General features: G+C 35.7%; 1 protein-coding gene across 1 annotated transcript in view; it reads right to left on the bottom strand.

Moving 5' to 3' along the window:
* Nucleotides 1-2,785: 2,785 nt before the first annotated feature.
* Nucleotides 2,786-19,231, bottom strand: part of LOC127942014 (dachshund homolog 2-like) — a 135,738-nt gene continuing 119,292 nt past the window's right edge. The window contains exons 8-12 of the mRNA XM_052537525.1: nucleotides 15,098-15,243; nucleotides 14,594-14,741; nucleotides 13,303-13,449; nucleotides 11,950-12,015; nucleotides 2,786-4,158 (exon numbers count right to left, since the gene is read on the bottom strand). Of these exons, the coding sequence (XP_052393485.1) occupies nucleotides 4,121-4,158; nucleotides 11,950-12,015; nucleotides 13,303-13,449; nucleotides 14,594-14,741; nucleotides 15,098-15,243 (545 nt within the window). The 3' untranslated portion in view covers nucleotides 2,786-4,120. The remainder of the gene's footprint in view (nucleotides 4,159-11,949; nucleotides 12,016-13,302; nucleotides 13,450-14,593; nucleotides 14,742-15,097; nucleotides 15,244-19,231) is intronic.

The raw sequence follows: 19,231 nt of genomic DNA, 5'->3' as shown, positions 1-19,231 counted from the left end.
ATCTATTCATTCATTTTACAATAACATACTCCGACTTTAACAGCCAACAACAACCTGTGTTTGGGTTTTATTTAGTCTTGTAGTGCTGATAAGGTGTGTTAGTCAAGTGTGAGTGAGTGTGTGTGTGTTTGTTTATGGAGGTGGGTTTTTCTTGTAACATTGTGCATGCACACTCAGAGTGTGGGATGCCAAGTGAAGATTTTCTTGTAAAAAGAAATTACTATTTTGAAACAAAAAGAAAGGCAACAAACAGGAAGACCATTAGGATGTATAAAATTTCACTGAGTATGCTCGTCTGTTTTCTGCTACAGAAATAACTACATTTAATAGCATTGTTTTTTATCATACAGTATATGATATTATATATTATAATATAAAAAATGTTTTTTAATATATTGAGTTTTTGTTTTACTATAATAATATTAGATTTATATATATATATATATATATATATATATATATATATATATATATAGATAGATAGATAGATAGATAGATAGATAGATAGATAGATAGATAGATAGATAGATAGATAGATAGATAGATAGACAGATATTGAACTGATAATTACGGCGAAAAGCACCTATGATATACACTTTAATCTATTCATTTTAGCATAAAATATTACTGTTAAAATACTCAAATGCAGTTCATATAGTGTGTATATACATATATATATATATATATATATATATATATATATATATATATATATATATACATATACATATATATATATATATATATATATATATATATATATATACACACACTATATATATATATATATATATATATATATATATATATATATATATATATATACATATACATATACATATACATATACATATATATATATATATATATATATATATATACACACACTATATATATATATATATATATATATATATATATATATATAATTGAAGTATATCTTGGCATAAAGTTGCAATGTTTTCAGTAGAGTCAATCGTTTATGGTCACGGTGGCATGATCTGTCCAAACAGCTCCCTTCTGAAAAGGTTGTGAGTTATTGATCCTGGCCATGTGTTATACTTTATCTCCAGGAACGATTGTTTTTAATTGATGTGGATCAGCTCTCATGAATTATAGGCTAGAGAAAAGAGACGCACACCTGGCTCTGATGTCAAGCTTTTATGACTCTCCATTTTCGTCCGCTCCTTTAATCCCTACCTTCTTGTTAGCCTTAATCAGATTCAATGTTTTTAATGGAACACATGCAAATGATTCTGTTTTTATCTTATTTCCACTGATTAAATAGTCCACCGCAGCGATTGTGTTTCAAACACTCACCTCAATCCCACCCCTAAAAACATCACTAATCATAAATGAAGTACTTTGACTACTTTACATAAAGCCAGTTATGGAGGAGAGGGGCTAATCAAGAGTAGATCAAACGACTCGTCTTTAATTGAAGTGCAAAAATGGACCTTCTTTTCTTTTTTTTCCCGTAGGGCCAATTCAGGCAGCGGCTCTCCGGGCTCTATCAGGAGGCCTGCTTCTCTTCCCACAACTCCCAGAAGTCCAGGAAGTTGCAGATAACAGATGAAGCGCAGCAGTCGCAGTGGGAAATGTAGTCTGCTACTCGACGGCTTGGGCGGCTTAAAGGTACGTGACTAATGAGGTCAGTTCCTTTGGCAGCTGGAGGTGAGAGGTGCTCGCTCGTATTTGCTTCATGTTGAACACCTCTGGGACAGTGGAGCTTCAGAGCCGTGGGTTTTATGAATTGCTCGGATGATAAGAGTTTCAGGCTGTGATGCGAGGCCCATGTGTATATTTATGGAAGCGCACCGCTTCAAAAAAAATAATTAAAAAAAAGTACAACATCAGTGAGGTGAATATATAGAGGAAGTCATAAAGATCCTGCGTTCATACCACTCAGACTACTGGTCAACCGAAACAATTTTGTAATTTCATGAACATTTAAACAGGACTCGACATTAAGCCTTGACGTGCACTTTTTTATTATTTATGTAATTTATTCTAAAGCAATAGTCTCATCAGTGCTCTATCAGGTCTTACTTTAATCAGCGTTTGTTATATTTCAAATTGATTTCTAGAACACTTAATGAATGGCAATATTTTCCTAACCTTATTTAATGTACGTGTCATCATTTATGTCAAATTCTTAAATTTTATCAATACATTGTTAGAATAATAAGACACTGTCTGCTTGTTACCATTCAAATGAAATCAGCCTCAACAAACTCCATCTTTCCACTTCCATCTTTACTCAGATGGTTGGATTAATGATGATAAGAGGTTTAACATAGTAAAATTGCAAATGTATAAATAATGTTATAAGATTAATGTTTCCTTTTTTAACATACAAATATGAAATGATGGAAAAATGCAATGATACTTTAAAATATGAAACCAAACCACCAGTGGGTGGCAGCAGTTCACTGTCTTAATGAGTGGTTGAGTCATTGATTCAACCGATTTGTTCAAATGGCTGATTCATTCAATAAATGAAGCGACTCTCTTTATGAATGGCTCACTGAATCATTTACTCACCCTATTTGTTTAAAAACACATCATTCAGTAAAGAAACACTGTTCTGCTGTGGCTTTGCTTACATACATACACAGAACATAATTTTCTGTAAAGTTGCTTTGTAACGATTTGTATTGTAAAAAGTACTATACAAATAAACTTGAATTGAATTGAAAACATCTATGAAAATAACTTAAATGCAACATGCTAATTTTTCTATTTTAATTTTATTACTCAAAGAAAAGAAAAAAAAAACTACCAATATGTTCATAGGGGTGTTTTATTCATTGTGGCATGTGCAAGTCTGTGATAAGTGTCTGTTGCCATTTTAAAACAACATTCAACATCATTGATAGCTGCCAATTTGTGATTGCATTACCTATGGAGTCTAGAAATGTTTAAAAATAGATTTAAAGAGGCAGCATTTTATTTTCAATTGATAGGTGTAATTTTTCATCATTGTATTTACAAGCATGCTTGCTCTGGGTGTGCATAAGGGTACTTCTCGTCTCTTTTCATCACTAAAAATGTATCCATGTAATAACAACGTCAGGATAGCAAACGCTAAAGCATTTTTACAAGTCTTTATAAACAGGTAAAAACAGAACAGGGAGTACTGTAATACTGTGTTTATAGCAACATCAAATGAACAAATTTTTTCACTTTTTAAGTTAAGGAGCAATAGAGAAAACATTGTCGCGGGGCAAAGTAAGACAACAAAGACGTACAAAGAACGTTTGTGTCAAGATCACTTGAGCATCTGTTTGAAATGCTGATTAAAATACAATGAAAAACAACAAACCAGATAATAAAATAAACACCAGAATAATAAACATAGGGCAGGGAAACGACAACATGAGGAAAATATTTCTACACTTTCTAAAAAAATACAACAAATTAGAAAAAAAGGAAACTTTGATATAGAATCCCTTACTCAAAAGGCAAAACAACAAATGTAGACAATGTTTATTAAAGAAGCACATGTGTCTTGTTTGGAGTCTGTCCACATAATATTTGTCTCTCCTTTCATGTAGAGGTGCTGTGGATAAAGTTCTCTACAGACTCGTCAAGACTGTTGTGCTGTTCAGAATCACTGGTGCACAGAATCATGGGGGATCAGCAGATAACACTCAATAATAATAATAATAATAATAATAATAATAATAATAATAATAATCTAGACATAGGTTTAGATTAGGGTGATGCTGTGTGCTTCACATAAAGAAGGGTAATTCATCAGGTAATGACATTTTAATCCAGAAAAAAAAAAACTTCTTTAAATCTCAAAAAAGTGTGGGATGTAGAAGTAGTCAAAACAAGAGAGAAAGACATTTTTTTTTACAAGTCGGTGCATGTGGTGTTGAAAGGTCGCCAACAAGCAGGGCTTCAGACCCACACACACGTCTCATGAGGACTGCAAACGCACTGCACCTCCACACACATACACACTCCAGTCCTGTACACGGGTTTCAGGTGCCTGGTCTTCAGCACCCGCACCACTTTCCCTCCGGGAAAAAGCCCCACAAACCCCTCTCCATGTTGTCCCATCCATCTGTGGTGTGAGCTGTCTGTTGAGGGACTAAAGATGCCAGAGGCTTCAGTACATGATGGGAGGTTTGGAGTAGGGTCTGTTTTCTGTAATGAGAAGATAAAATGTGTGAGAGCAGTGAATTTAACTATTTTTGCATTTGTAATCCATAAAAAAGTAACTTTAATCTGACTGAACGTTTAAAACACACACACACACACACACACATATATACACATGTATATAGACATATATACATACACATATACATACATACATACACACACACACACACACACACACACACACACACATACTGTGTATATATATATATATATATATATATATATATATATATATATATATGTACATGTATATACACATATATACATACACATATACATACATATATACACACACACACACACACATTTATATATATATATATATATATATATATATATATATATATATATATATATATATATATATATATTTTAGCACTGTTCAAACTAATATTCCACTAATCCCAAGAATCACAAGACTTCGTGAGTCAAGAATCATAATTAAAAAAGGAGCAAAAACAAAGACATTAATGTCTTCCAACATCAAAATTTAGCAAGTTTTTAGAATGAATCATATTTGCGGTGGCCGTCAGGCACTAGATCAGAGAGAAACAGCTGGTGGTTGAGAGGCAGGAGTGCTGCAGATGCATGTTAATCAGAGAGCTCGCAGCACACCGTCACACAGGAAGCAGTTCATTAGGACTCGAGTGCTTTTACATCTTCAACATGCTCGTTTCTGCAAGCACCAACAGATGAGCTAATATGTATGCAGGATGTAAACAAAACGCCACTCAAGGAACATGGACGGCGAGAGAGTAAGACTGGGAGTGCAGAAACAGTGTGTTCACATCAATGCGTATAATCTATGGGTCAGCCCAAATCTGTTCTCCTTGAAACTGGTCATGGAAAATAACAATCCAGATATGTAAAAAAAAGTTACATGTCGATTGGTGATACTTTCCACAAATTGAGCATTCAACAATTTTGATATACTTTGTTGAATTGGTAATGCATTTATAGATGTAAAATGATTACATTTCAATTATATTATTTTATTAATGTTAAAAATGGTCAAATTATAACAATTAATTACTACATTTAATGTACTGTCTCAAATTTTGTTAGTGCATGATCTCACATCAATTAAAAGCAAAAAAAAAAAAACCCAACACAAACTGATCTGAGTTCCACACAAATTGTTGCATTCACTGCATTTGTCAGTGACATCTAAAACATCTATTTATCAACTTAAGAAAAATTATAATTAGCTTTATCAATAAATCCAAATTAACAATTTGATTAAAAACTACCTATGCCTTACTGAGTGACAGCTTAATTTATATTTGCATGTATCTGAATGTATCTTAAATTTACATTTGTACTTAATTTACAGCTTAATACTACATGTGTAACCCTATTATCAATGTCTTTTTAAAATAAACAAAATAACATTATTTATAATATTTTAGTTTTTTGTTTTATTACTATAAATAACAGAATCACACAAATAAGGATTAGTTTTAAAATTGTATTCAGACATGTTCCTAATTCTGTCAAGCATAAAACCGCTAATATAACAGTTATATAAATAATATAATTATTTTAACTTCAAGGGATTTTAAGCAAATTATCCATTAAACAAAAAACAAAAAAACACTGTCCTAACCTTCAGAAACGTTTGACTATTTAGAATTTTAGACCTCATTTTTCTACTCTCCCTTTTCTTTTGTGGAAAGTGGCTGAATTTCTGATTTTGATAAGCTGTCAACTGAATTGCTTTCTCATTCAATTCTTTTTTTGTTTATAAACATACACAGAGCATGAATATTAAATGTGCTGTATAACACATTACATGTGACATTCATATTATATGGGAACCATCTGAAATGCATGAATGCCATGAGGCCTGCTGGTGCTGAAAGGAGGGAGAGACGCAAGAGCAGATAAATAGAAGTAGAGGTATTTCACTTGCTCTGAAATATGAGTTACGAGTAATATCCTGAAGTGCAATTAATTGAGTCCTATGGCTGACAGCAGACTAAATCTGCCATGATGAAGCTGCACCCATGAGACACTAGAGCTAATAGTTCATACACTTAATACAGAGACCTGACAGAGCAGGACACTATCTGTTTTGTTAAGCAGGAGGTGGGCCAAAATACCTCTATTCGTTGAAGATGAAGATTCATTTCTCTTTTGTGAATATCAGTGTTATTACCATGTCACATGCATCTAAAAAAACAACAACAAATGGATTTTGCACATTCTTTTGAATTTTAGTACCTCATATTTGTTGGAACAAAAAATATGCATGTATATATGTATGTATATATACATATATAATCTTGTTACACAGGGTTCAAAGTTACATAATTAGCAACATTTTGCTAATTCTTTTAGACTTTATTAGTCTTTATTGTAAAAAAAATATTAATATAATAAATATACTTTAAAATACATAGGCCAATTTTTTTAATTAATTAATTAATTAAATTAGCAACAATTATCTTTTTTCTTCTTTGTTTTATTCATTAATTTCAAGATAAAATACAAAATTGAATTCCAGCATTGACGAATATTATTCCACATTTGAAAAAGATGTGCTTCCCAATTTGCTGTAAAATTCACTAAAAGGTACATTTGCATTATTTTATGCTAATGAGAGACTGAATCAGTATGCATTGATTTATTTTTTAAATTAGCATATTTAAATATTTAAATATGAATTAAATATTGTATATAAGGAGACCATCAATTAAATATTTGCTGTTGGCTATTTTTATTTTCATATTTTTTATTTTCATATTTTTTTATTGTTTTCATCAATTTGTAGCCCTAAAAGGAAACATCCAAATATTTAAGTTCTATTCAAGAACATTCTTCTCCTTACATCAGTATTTCAGTAAATGAGTAACTGTTGCCAGCGATGAGGTCAACCCTATGCATCTTTTGCCCCACATGTAGGATGGATGAAGATGTGAGGGTGGTCCTCCTCTGGGACCTTCTCCACAACACATGGCGCTCTCCATAAAAGCCCGGTCTCACTTATTCTCGAAACACAAAAACCACTTCCTCTTCCTTAATTATTCACCCTAGTTATATCACAGCATGATACACATTAATAGGTTGATTTGTGTGCTGTAGCCCAGTGTGTTCACATAGACCCATACGGAATCTGCACACTTTCAGAGCTGATTGTTGGAACGAGTGTGGAATTCTCCGGAAGGACGCTCATTGAGTGTAACTGCAGTGTTTTGAGTTTGGTTTGCTCCATCTTAATTACATTTTCACCTCCCTTCTTCACTCCCTCTCTTTCACCACTCCACACTTCTCTTAATCGGCTTGTAAAGTGATGTCACCTCCTTTTGTGTTCAGCAGTTTTCTGTTAGTGCCACTCGTCTTGATTAATCAGAAAAGGCACGGGTCATCGTAATGGCCCCAACACAGGGGTGGAACCTGAGAAAGCGCAAAAAGCTTTTAGCCCGACGAGTGGGATCTCGGCAAGGACAATCAAACCTAATGAAATCAGCTGTCAATGCTAAGCTTGCAAAACTGTGAAGTCCGACTTGGGAGAGAAGCACGGGCTAATTAGATTTTTGCCGGCTGTAATGGATAAATGTGGTGAGGCTCGGGGAAGGGTGGAGCGGACAACAGACTTCATACACAAACTGCCAGACTTTGTAAAATGATTGCACAGACACCTTTGGAACATCTAGATAAAGCAATGTAGAGATAATTGTAAAATATGTTTTTCCTTCCTGGACAAAACCCGTGCATTCCTTAACCAACAAATTAGATATGTTCTACCTTCAGTTTGTAACAATTTAGATGTGAAAGTGACGTGACGTGTACGGGTGCTCCGATCACGATCGGCCGATCGTTAGGTGCATCTCGTCAGTAAAGCCAGTTCTTTAATCAGCGGTAAATTCCATCAGGTGCGTGATTTCACTTAGAGCAGCTGTTACTACACAGAGCCTTTGTTAACTGAGAAAATGCGCAAATAAACGCTGAAAATGAAGTGGATTTGCGCAGCCTCTCAGTTAACAACGGCTCTGTGTAGTAACAGCAGCTCTAAGTGAAATCACGCACCTGATGGAATTAACCGCTGATTAGAGAACCGGCTTTTCGGTTGTTAAGTCTGACGTCACGTACAGTAGCAGCACTTCCGTGTCCAAACGCTCTATCAGTTACCACGAGAAAACAACAAAAGGTGCTAATATAAACTCACAATGTGATAGAATACTGGCAAAATAGTTATAATCTTAACCTTTAACTCCATACCGAAGTACCAGATAGCTAGACAATGAAAATATAAATATTAAAAAAAATATAAACGCTGTGAGCACGGACATTTTAGTGTATATCGTAAGTTTGAAAGCGTTTAGCTTAAATTATTAATATGAATAAACAGTGCTCATAAACGGCTGCTGAGGTCGTATTCTCAAGTGAAGCGAGTTGAGGCTTGGACCCGGAAACAGCGCTTCTTACGTCATCACTTAACAACCGAATACTGACGAGATGCACATAAGGATCGGGCGATCGTGATCGGAGCACCCTTAGTGACGTGCAAAGTATGTTGACCAATATTCTGAATTAGTGCTCTGCATTTATTCCATCCAAAGTGCACACACACAGCAGTGAACACACACACACACACTGTGAACTCACACCCAGAGCAGTGGGCAGCCATTTTTGCTGCGGCACCCGGGGAGAAGTTGGGGTACAGTGCCTTGCTCAAAGGCTGTACATACACTCCCCCCACCTACAATCCCTCCTGGTATGAGACTCGAACCAGCAACCTTTCAGTTACAAGTCAGACTCTCTAACCACTATTTAATACATTTTGGCGTGAACCTTCAGTTCAGAACTCTCATTCAGCAGGAGTCATCACTTCCCGTGATCCAATTGGTAAGCCCATTTTATCGAATACTGAATATACGGTATCCACAATTGTTGTCTCAATGTACGATACATTTTACACCCCTAAACTGAATTATCAACTGGAACTATATTGAACTTGTTTTTCCCCTTTAGTGAGGTATGAAAGTGTAATGCAAAGCTGTTTTTACACTACTCGTGAAGTGAACAGCTAAAGAACTGTGTCAGAGCGATTACTGTCCCATAGCAGATAGACTCATTTGCACCTCATATTAACCTCTGCATTATGAGGGAAAGGTCTGATCTTCAGGTTTCCTGGTTCTGCTCGCTGCTCTAAAGGTCAGGGGCATCCCTGCTGTTACGCTCACATTAGTGACGCCTCAGCTTAATATATATATACACACACATATATACACACACATATATATATATATATATATATATATATATATATATATATATATATATATATATATATATATATATATATATATACACACACACATATATATATATATATATATATATATATATATACACACACACACACATATATATATATATATATATATATATATATATATATATATATATATATATATATATATATATATATACACACACACACACACACACATATATATATATATATATATATATATATATATATATATATATATATATATATACACACACATATATATATATATATATATATATATATATATATATATATATATATACACACATATAAGAGATGATGCTGGCCCTCAGAGGACCCCAGATGATGCTACCTTGAATCAACAAACAGAACTAACAATTATTGCTAAATGTGTGACTGAATCATATAATAACTTAATTAATAATATTGATAGTTCATCGTCTAGCTGACTACGTCTTGTATTATTATTATTATTTTTATTTTTTCTAAAATCCTGTCAAATGTGCACAAACTACTAGCTACTACTAAATATTGTAGAAACATAATTTTCTGTAAAGAATATAACATATACATAAACATATAGATATACATATACATATATATATATATTGAATATCAAGTTATAATATACAAATATTTCGAAGCTTTTGCTTTCCCCTGATAAATTTTCTGTTTGTGGCCAATTTTTTGTTCTTTCACAAATGTTTTGCATTCTCTCAAGAAACAAACATGAGGCTTCTTGGGGAGCTAAAAAATTTGGGAGTGAACCCAAAGCATGGAAATATAATTATTTCTCCTGCCATCGTTTTTTACATCACTATGACTCTTTAGGGCCTCCGTAATGTTGAATCCAACGCAAGGGGGAAACTTTGGGAGTAATGTGGATAACATGTTTAAATCATCCCCTCCAAACAGCCAGAAAAATTCTTACAAAACAAAGTCATGACAAATCAGCGCATCACTGTCAATCGAAATTGGGCAAAAAGGGTGGGAGCTGGTTGCTGAGGCCACGCCCACCTGGTGCGACAGCATTGTCATCAGCGGCAATCCACCTGTCACTGAAGTGGCCATGCCCTTAATTATGCAGAACTTTAAGGTTTAATATAATTTAAATGGATGCTTAAAAAAAAAAAAAAATCACCCCCCTTACAGTTGTCATGAAGGGCAAAATTAGCTATATAGACCCAAATAATTTTTTGTACCAGACTGCAAACATGTTTGTTTTTTTCTGCTGTAAAGTTGGGCATTTTAATATGCAATTGACTCCTTTCTGGAGCCAGCCTCCAGCGGCAAGTTGATAAAATGCCGTTTTAATCACTTCCTTGTTGGCTTAATGAAAGAGAGCGGTAGGCTGTGCTTGGTTTTGACCCAGAATTGCTGTTTAGGTCTAGAGACTGTTTGGATTGTTTTGGGATTGTTGCTTTTGTACAATAAGCAAATGTGTTTTTGTTTACTCACTTAATGGTTGAAAACCAACTAAAGAGCACTGAACTTTTTTTCTCGAGTCACAGTTAATGTCTCACAAGATTTGACAACAGCATGCTCTATTCTATCTCCAGATGTCGGCCTACAAAATAACAATTGATGTATTTCTCAGTCTAGTCTAAGGCTGCGTGTCTTTGATCTGCAGGTTGTGCAGATCTGACCTGGAGTTGAAAGTTACAGACTTTGAAACATGATATGGGCCACAGATTTAGGGTGAAGTTGTGTCAGATTCAACCCACGATCACCCAGCGATGACCCCTTTACACCGAGAATGAACCCTGGTGCTGCCCCAACGAGAAAAAAAACAAAAAACAAACTGGCGGTATCTCTGCAAACGCTTCAGCAGTGCTCTGTTACAGCGCCGCTGTCAAAACCAGAAGAAAAATGGATGTCTCTTTATTTGCAGACTGTGAAATTGGCTGTATAGGGGAAAAAAAATGTCGCTCATTTTCAGTGGAGCACTTTGCAGCCCATTTCCACTGCATCTTCTGTAAACATATGTATTTATTCACCTTCCCCCAGCCCCACATTTCAATAAGATGTACGGCAGCGGGTCTTTAATTCGCCGTCAGACGTGTTGATAATAGGTCCCATTTATCAAACACAACTTTTGGCCAGATTTGGGAGGCTAGGTTGAAGGGAAGAGGGAAAGACAGATGGAACAGGGATAAGAATGAATCTGTATGAGTGTGTGCAGAAGAGCTGTAAAGCGCAAATAGATCTCGGGGAACGGAAGCATGGAAGGCACATGAAAACATCAGTTTGTAATCTCACTCCTGAAAGAGTCTTCAAAGGGACCCAATGAGATGCAAGGCAAGTTCAAGGATTTACTCTGGTAGTTCTGCTGGGGTTCGCCCCCAGGAGAGGGGGGCCTCTGGACCATATGTACAGCACATGGCTGGATGCATCTTCTCAACTGCAGCCATTCATTCAAATACCGAGTATTGACCATATGGTGTCAGGTCTTTATTTCAAGTTTTGTAGTTTGTGGTAGTTACACATGTAGTGTAAATGCATTAAGCTCTTACCTTGTACAGCTGAGTTCTCCTGCTGGTTGCCATTATGTTCAGACTTCACCTCTGGTATCACTGCCTCTACAAGCAAATATGTCACATAATTAGACCTCTCGTACATTATCAGCAAAACATGCAATTGGTACCTGTGTCTCAAATAAATATATTTACAAATAACATTTTTAATATTAAATATTGTCACATTTTACAACCTGAAATGCATTGGGAAAAAAAGTGGAGAAAGTTTCATTAAAAATACACATTCAATTTTTTTTTTTAAGAAGTAATACTTTTATTCAGCATTAAACTCTTGTGAAATTCCCTACAATTTAAATAAATAATGGTATTTTTAACTTCATATTTGTCAAAGAATCCTAAAAAAAATTATTATGGTTTCCACACACACACACACAAAAAAGAAAACTGTCTCAACTGTTTTCAACATTGATAATAATCAGAAATGTATCTTGAGCAGCAAATCAGCATATTAGAATGATTTCTGAAGGATCATGTGACACTGAAGACTGGAGTAATGTTGCTGAAAATTCAGCTTTGTATCACAAGAATAAATTACATTTTAAAACATGATACATAGAAAATAGTTGTTTTAATTTGTAATTAAATTTGACAAATTTATTACTGTTTTTCGCCGTATATTTAATAAAATAAATACAGCCTTGGTGAGTATCAGAGACATCCGTGTATTATTAAAAAAGTTAATATATACATATATATTTTAATTAATGTCGTCTACCTAGCTCAGTTGAGTTGAGCTGCACTTGGACATAATCTCCTCAACAAAGGCCGTGTTGTACAGATAAAAAAAAGAGGAAGTAGCTTTATCTGAGATAAAGATGTGACGTAACAGCAGACCTTCACAATATAGATCTTTTTCTAGCATTCCCCTCAGATGAAAGGCAAAAACAAAGGGCATTTCTCATAATGAATTTGTGTCTAATCAGCCTCGGCCTAATAATTGCTCCAGCACTCATGAAAATACTTGCAGATGTCTTGCAAATGTACTTGTTTTTTGCTCCGTTCAAATCCTGCTTCTGTTAAGATATTCACAATTAAACAAGTGTAATCAAAACAACAGCAAGCGATTTAGGAAAATGGTTTGGCCTTGATAAGTGTGCTTATTTAGAGCGTTTATGATAAACATCAGACTCCATTTCCTCAGCTGAGATTATGATCCTAATGCGTTGCTAATGGTTATGACCTAGACAGAGTCATAAAAAATGAATGAGAATGAACAAAAGGTTGACCGAAATTTAAATGGCCAAACTGAACGAAGTGGTCAAATGCAAAGACCGCAAGTGTGAGTATTAGGACCGCTCCAGTGTTGTGTGTGTCCGAGCAGAGCCGCACCGTTGAGACTCATGCGGAGACTCTCAGGAGATGTGGCCTGTTTGAGCGCATGTTCCACCTGCTCTCTCCTCTTGGACTCAAACTCCAGAGCCTCCTGCAGTTTCCTCTTCGCCTTCTTTTCTTTCTTCAGACGCTTCTGAATAGAGGCTGAGGGCGAGAGGAAAGACAAAAAAAAAGTAAAACACTTCGCTCGTTCAGCATGGTGTCTGAAAACACTAGAAGACACCAGCGCAAAATCAAGTTCACACATTAGAGACTTGAAAGTGCTCATTAGCATTAGAAAAACAAAAACATATGGTGCACTAGGTGCAACAGCTTTCAAAACAGGATATGTAAAATAGCAAGGTTTTTAGGCGCCCAGATTAATAAACTTTACGGAAATGTGTCCTAGTTGTTAGGCGTTTGCTAGGACATCACTACTACTATTACGCATATTCAGGGTTCAGGGACCCTATAAGCAATCTAATAGAACTACTAATAAAATAATAAATTCAACCGTCCAATGCACATTTATGTGGCTAACACAACAGCTGTACATATCCAACGCCAACACATCGTGTTCACACAGCACAATCCTCTGAATATATGTGTATGTGTGGATTCACAGCAATTAACAGTCTTTTGAAATACTCTGGCAGAAGACCCTAAAACAAGCTCCCGGCGTGTTCGCTCGTGTGCGATGTTAAATGTATGTCCCTTCCTCCTCACACCTCTAATTACTTGCCTTTGATTGGCCAAATCATCCACCATATAACAGTGTGAATTAAAAGAACATGAAATGCTGTAACAGCCATGGCTAATAAATTATTGAGGTGTTTGTACACATTGTCAGAGTTGTTATCCAGCTGAATAATTGGCTTAATTTCTTGGCGCAAACGGTAGGAGTTGAATTGGCAGTAAATCCACCAGTGACACGTTTGGTTGTGATGTAGGGAAGGAACTGGTGGTGTGCGCACTGAGGTTTTTCTGAGTGCTCGTCACGCGTTAATGTGTTTACCAAAAAAAAAAAGAGAGAGAGAGAACCCGGAAGGATCCGTACACATTATAGCCAATTAATTTCCATAATTTTTTCCGTAATTTGTGATTACTGGATAACGCTTAATTTAAAATAATAAAAAAATATAAAACACTATTTATACTATTGAAACTTGCACCAATTTTCCAGTATTCTTTTTTATGATTTCTATGACTGTGGGAACTCTGGACCTAAAATATTACTATTATATAAAGTATTATATGATAAAAAGCAAGTTCAGTTATGATCCACCCTAACATCAGAGTGTGGATGTACCTCGGCTGTGCAGTTCAGAGGTGAGTTGTCTCTCCAGACTCTCTCTCATCTCTCTTTCTCTGTACAGCTCCATCTTTAACTCCTTGCGTTCCTGTTGCACCTGTTTATCCTGCACACGGGCATTATCCACGGCCACCTTCAGCAGACCCTGAGCCGCCAACATAACATAAGACACACTTGATTTTAATACACATATAAACATTTACAGTTACCATAAAAAGCAGTGGTTCTTAACCAGGAGGCCAGGGCCCACTAGGGGCCTCAGCAAACTTCCAAGGGGGAGACACATGAAGACTTAAAATAGGTAGAAACATATTTAATATTTTTTCCCTCAGTAACTATTTTTATTGAAGAGCATACAGTTCTAGAAACATCTTGAATCTTAAAATGGTTTGTGGTTAATCAATTTTAAAACCGCATAGGGTTTGAAGAGAATCATGAGGATAAAAACATAACAACTTCACATTTTAATGAATAAAAGTGAATAAAACACACTGCATGTACCTGGATGTTAGTGAGCAATGTCTCCACAGAAGAGAGGCCATCTGTAAACAGGAAGGGAGCGGGGAAGCCTGAAGGAAGAGTCTGAGTGCCCAGAGGAAGCTTCTCGAACCCTGGTTTCTGCATGGGCAAAGCTAACTGAGCCTCATCTGACAAAACATAGAACAGAACAGAAAAATGTCTAGTATTTTTCACAAATAAAAAAAATGTTAGAAACATGACTTAAAAGGAGGTAAATGCTGTAACCAAAAGTTAGTGCATTGGGAATCATGTTCTCAAAGTAGAAAGGCAAACTCAATAAAACATGTTCATATACCATTTACTTTCTTTAACAGCTGTCCAATTTATATACTGATATACATGCTATTTATATATATATATATATATATATATATATATATATATATATATATATATATATATATATATATATATATATATATACTGTATTAGTTGACCACTACAGCAAAAAATATGATTTATTGAAATTAAATGAATTTTATTTTTTTTAAGTGAATTGTCTTTTTTTTCTTTTTCTTTTTTTTTTTTAAAGTGAATTGTGTCATTTATGTGTCACCAGGCCGAATTGAAAGGATAAAAACGTCTGCCAAACATTCTCCCCATCTTCCATTGGTCAAACAATCAGATAGCTCCGCCCCCAGCCTCACACTATTGGTTGAGCTGTTGCTGTGTCAGGCTGTTCAGGACACTCAAACACATGGATTAAGTTTTAATACTCCAAAAAAAAAAAAAAAATTCCACCTAAAATTCGCTTACTTAGAGTCCCTTCATAACAAACAGGAAAAATCAAGTATTCTAACTTAAAAAAATAAGAAACTCTTTACCTTGAAGTGAGTTTCATGCAGCCTATAAATTTATTTCCCAGAGGATGAACTGGCTATAACCAAAGCGAGGGTTTACAGAACATCCAGAAACAGTAAACGTGAATATCACTCTCAGGGAGAAGATAAACCGAGTGAGCGCTTCACAGTGGATTTCTGAAGAAACAGAAAGCTGCTGTGTGCAAACCTCCGTATAGCAGTTAATCTCTTATTTTCATACATACAATCCATATTTTACCCACAAGCCCCATAGGCAACCCCTCCCACCTACAATGCCAGGCCACAAACTATAGCCTCACTGCAGCAGCATTAACAGAGAGAACTGGGGCTGAATAAGAAAGAGCGCGAGCAGTCATGATTCACTCCGGCTAATCTGTCCGGGGCCTCTCTCCACGCACATTGACACGGCCCGTCCAGGGCTCCCTAGGCAAGACAAATAGGCCGGCTGAGGTGGGAATTGTGATGACAGTGTATCACGGGTCACATCGATTTCCCTGCCGCCCGCTCTCCAGCGCCCCACCAGATAACCCTGCACTCCTTTCTGCCCATTGTTCATACCACACCTGTCCCACCAGCCATAAATTTCCCCCCTTCTTTCCTCGCCACTGCAAAGGGCATTAAAGAAGAGAGGAGCCGAGAGAAGGAGGGGAAGAATTCGCCCTCCTCTCCTTACAGGTTGACAGTGTGTGATTAAGTTTTTGGTGCCGGCTGAAAGTGGCGAGCAGATGAAGGTCACGCAGATAGAGTGTGAGGAGGAAAACACGCGAGAGGAAGAAGGATAGGGTGAGAAAAGGGGTGAGCAGAAGGGGACGCTGGAGAGAGAGAGGTGTGAGGTGAACTGTGAGATAAAACTGGAGGTGAAGACTGCAGAAATGTTTAAAAGCGCACGAGGGGCTCTGCGTCGTTCAGTATGTTGATCGTACATTTATGTCTTATTGTGTTCGGTTCATCCACTGCACATTATTCCGAAGAAACATATCTAGATAATTTCAAAATTTGCTTCATTATATTGCCTTTTTTGGTCCTGAAAAAAATGTTCATTTCAAACTAGGTTTTTTTTTGCTCTGTGTGTGTTTCGAGTCCGAACAAAACAATGCTGAACGAATATAGTATAGAAATATAGTAAAGCGATATGCTATATAGCAAATCTCAGCTATGTGGTTGTTTATATCATTGTTTATATCGAAGCTATTGTATAGTATCACCCCACTCTATATAAAGTTGAAAATATAAGTATATACAACTTTATCCACACACAAAAAGTGCAATTAAATAAATCGATATATACTTTAGCAAATCTCAACTGCTTGATTGTTTTTGTGTCCACTATATGTCCCAGCTGTATACAACATTATAAACAGTAACATGATTTTCTGTAAAGCTGCTTTGAAACAATGTGTATCGTGGAAAACACTATACAAATATAATTTGACTCAGTAGACGGTAATTTTTTTTATATAAATCTGTTAAATGAATGATTCAGCGACTCATTTGTTTTACACCAAGTCATTTGTAAGTCACCTGTGGCCACCTAGTGGTGTAACAATGTAACTTGCTGAATAAATCAAGAAACAAATCTTTGAATTGATTCAAAAGACTTGCCACTTAAATGAATCAAAATCCCACGCTACATTCTACTTAACTAAGAAATGTCAAACTACAAAATTAAAATGTTCTTTCAACAGTCTTTTAATGAATAGGTCAGATATTAGCATCAACCTCTTTGTAGTTGTTTTTGGTGAGTGGATGATTCAAATTCAAGCTTGGGGAACTAAAAACTACACTTCCCTGGTCAATGTGGCAGTAGAAAGGAGGTTAATGGCAGCAGGCTCTTGAAAGCCCGGCTCTCCTGCTGGCCCCTGCACACCTAATTGCAAGTCCCTTTTAAACGACAGATTTATCTAGCTGTGGCTGCTGATAGTGTTCACTTCAATTCATTTTATTCCATCCAGCAAAGAGGGTGGAAGAGCCCTCGGCCCATGACATTTACAAAGTGCCCCCGTTCTGTCTCCTCTCACTGTAATGTGCACGAGTAATGATACCATGAGTGTGTGTGTGTGTGTGTGTGTGTGTTAGGCCAAGCACAATGGGATCTTTTTGTTTGTACATATATGTATGTTTGTTTGATAAAAAAAAAAAAAATTCGTTCTAGGCAGAAGACAATCCTTAATCTATATTTTAAAAAACAAAATCAAATGTAAACATTTTTACAAAATGCAAGTACTGTAAGAAAAAAATACCTGAACAGCTAAACAAAACGCATCCATCCACTCAACCCTACAAAACAGCACCAGCTGAGAGTACAAAGTGAACAAACAGATAAATAAATAAGCTAACAAAAAGAAGGGAAGTGCCTTTTTCTTTTAACTGGCAACCGCAATCAATAATTCATATATCAGACCTTTTATTTACTGTCCACTAAAAACAAAGACAATATAAAGTTTCTGGAAAAAGCTTTCTTGCCAGTTGCAAACAAAGAAACTCAAAAAGTGAAAAACAAAACAAAAAAAGTTTCAATTTTAATTATTAGGGGTCAAACAACTAAAAATCAAGTCAGGAATCTTGGTGTGATTCTGGAGACAGACCTTAGTTTCAGTAGTCATGTCAAAGCAGTAACTAAATCAGCATACTATCATTTAAAAAACATCGCAAGAATTAGATGCTTTGTTTCCAGTCAAGACTTGGAGAAACTTGTTCATGCCTTTATCACCAGCAGGGTGGACTATTGTAATGACTCCTCACTGGCCTTCCCAAAAAGACCATTAGACAGCTGCAGCTCATCCAGAACGCTGCTGCCAGGATTCTGACTAGAACCAGAAAATCTGAGCATATCACACCAGTCCTCAGGTCCTTACACTGGCTTCCAGTTACATTTAGGATTGATTTTAAAGTACTTTTACTCGTATATAAGTCACTAAATGACCTAGGACCGAAATATATTGCAGATATGTTCACTGAATATAAACCTAACAGAGCACTCAGATCACTAGGATCAAGTCAGTTAGAAATACCAAGGGTTCACACAAAACAAGGGGAGTCTGCCTTTAGTTATTATGCCGCACGCAGTTGGAATCAGCTTCCAGAAGAGATCAGATGTGCTAAACACTAGTCACATTTAAATCTAGACTCAAAACACATCTTTTTAGCTGTGCATTTATTGAATGAGCACTGTGCAATGTCCGAACTGAATGCACTATATTTTCAATGTTTTATTTTATTATATTTTTTTTCTAACTGTTTTTAAATGTTTTAATCATTTTAAAAGTTTTAAAATTGCTTGTTTTATTTTTGTTAT

Source organism: Carassius gibelio, chromosome A21, assembly GCF_023724105.1.
Source record: "Carassius gibelio isolate Cgi1373 ecotype wild population from Czech Republic chromosome A21, carGib1.2-hapl.c, whole genome shotgun sequence".
Taxonomy (NCBI): domain Eukaryota; kingdom Metazoa; phylum Chordata; class Actinopteri; order Cypriniformes; family Cyprinidae; genus Carassius; species Carassius gibelio.
The sequence above is the reverse complement of the archived record's forward strand: the minus strand, read 5'-3'. Positions and strand labels throughout refer to the sequence as shown.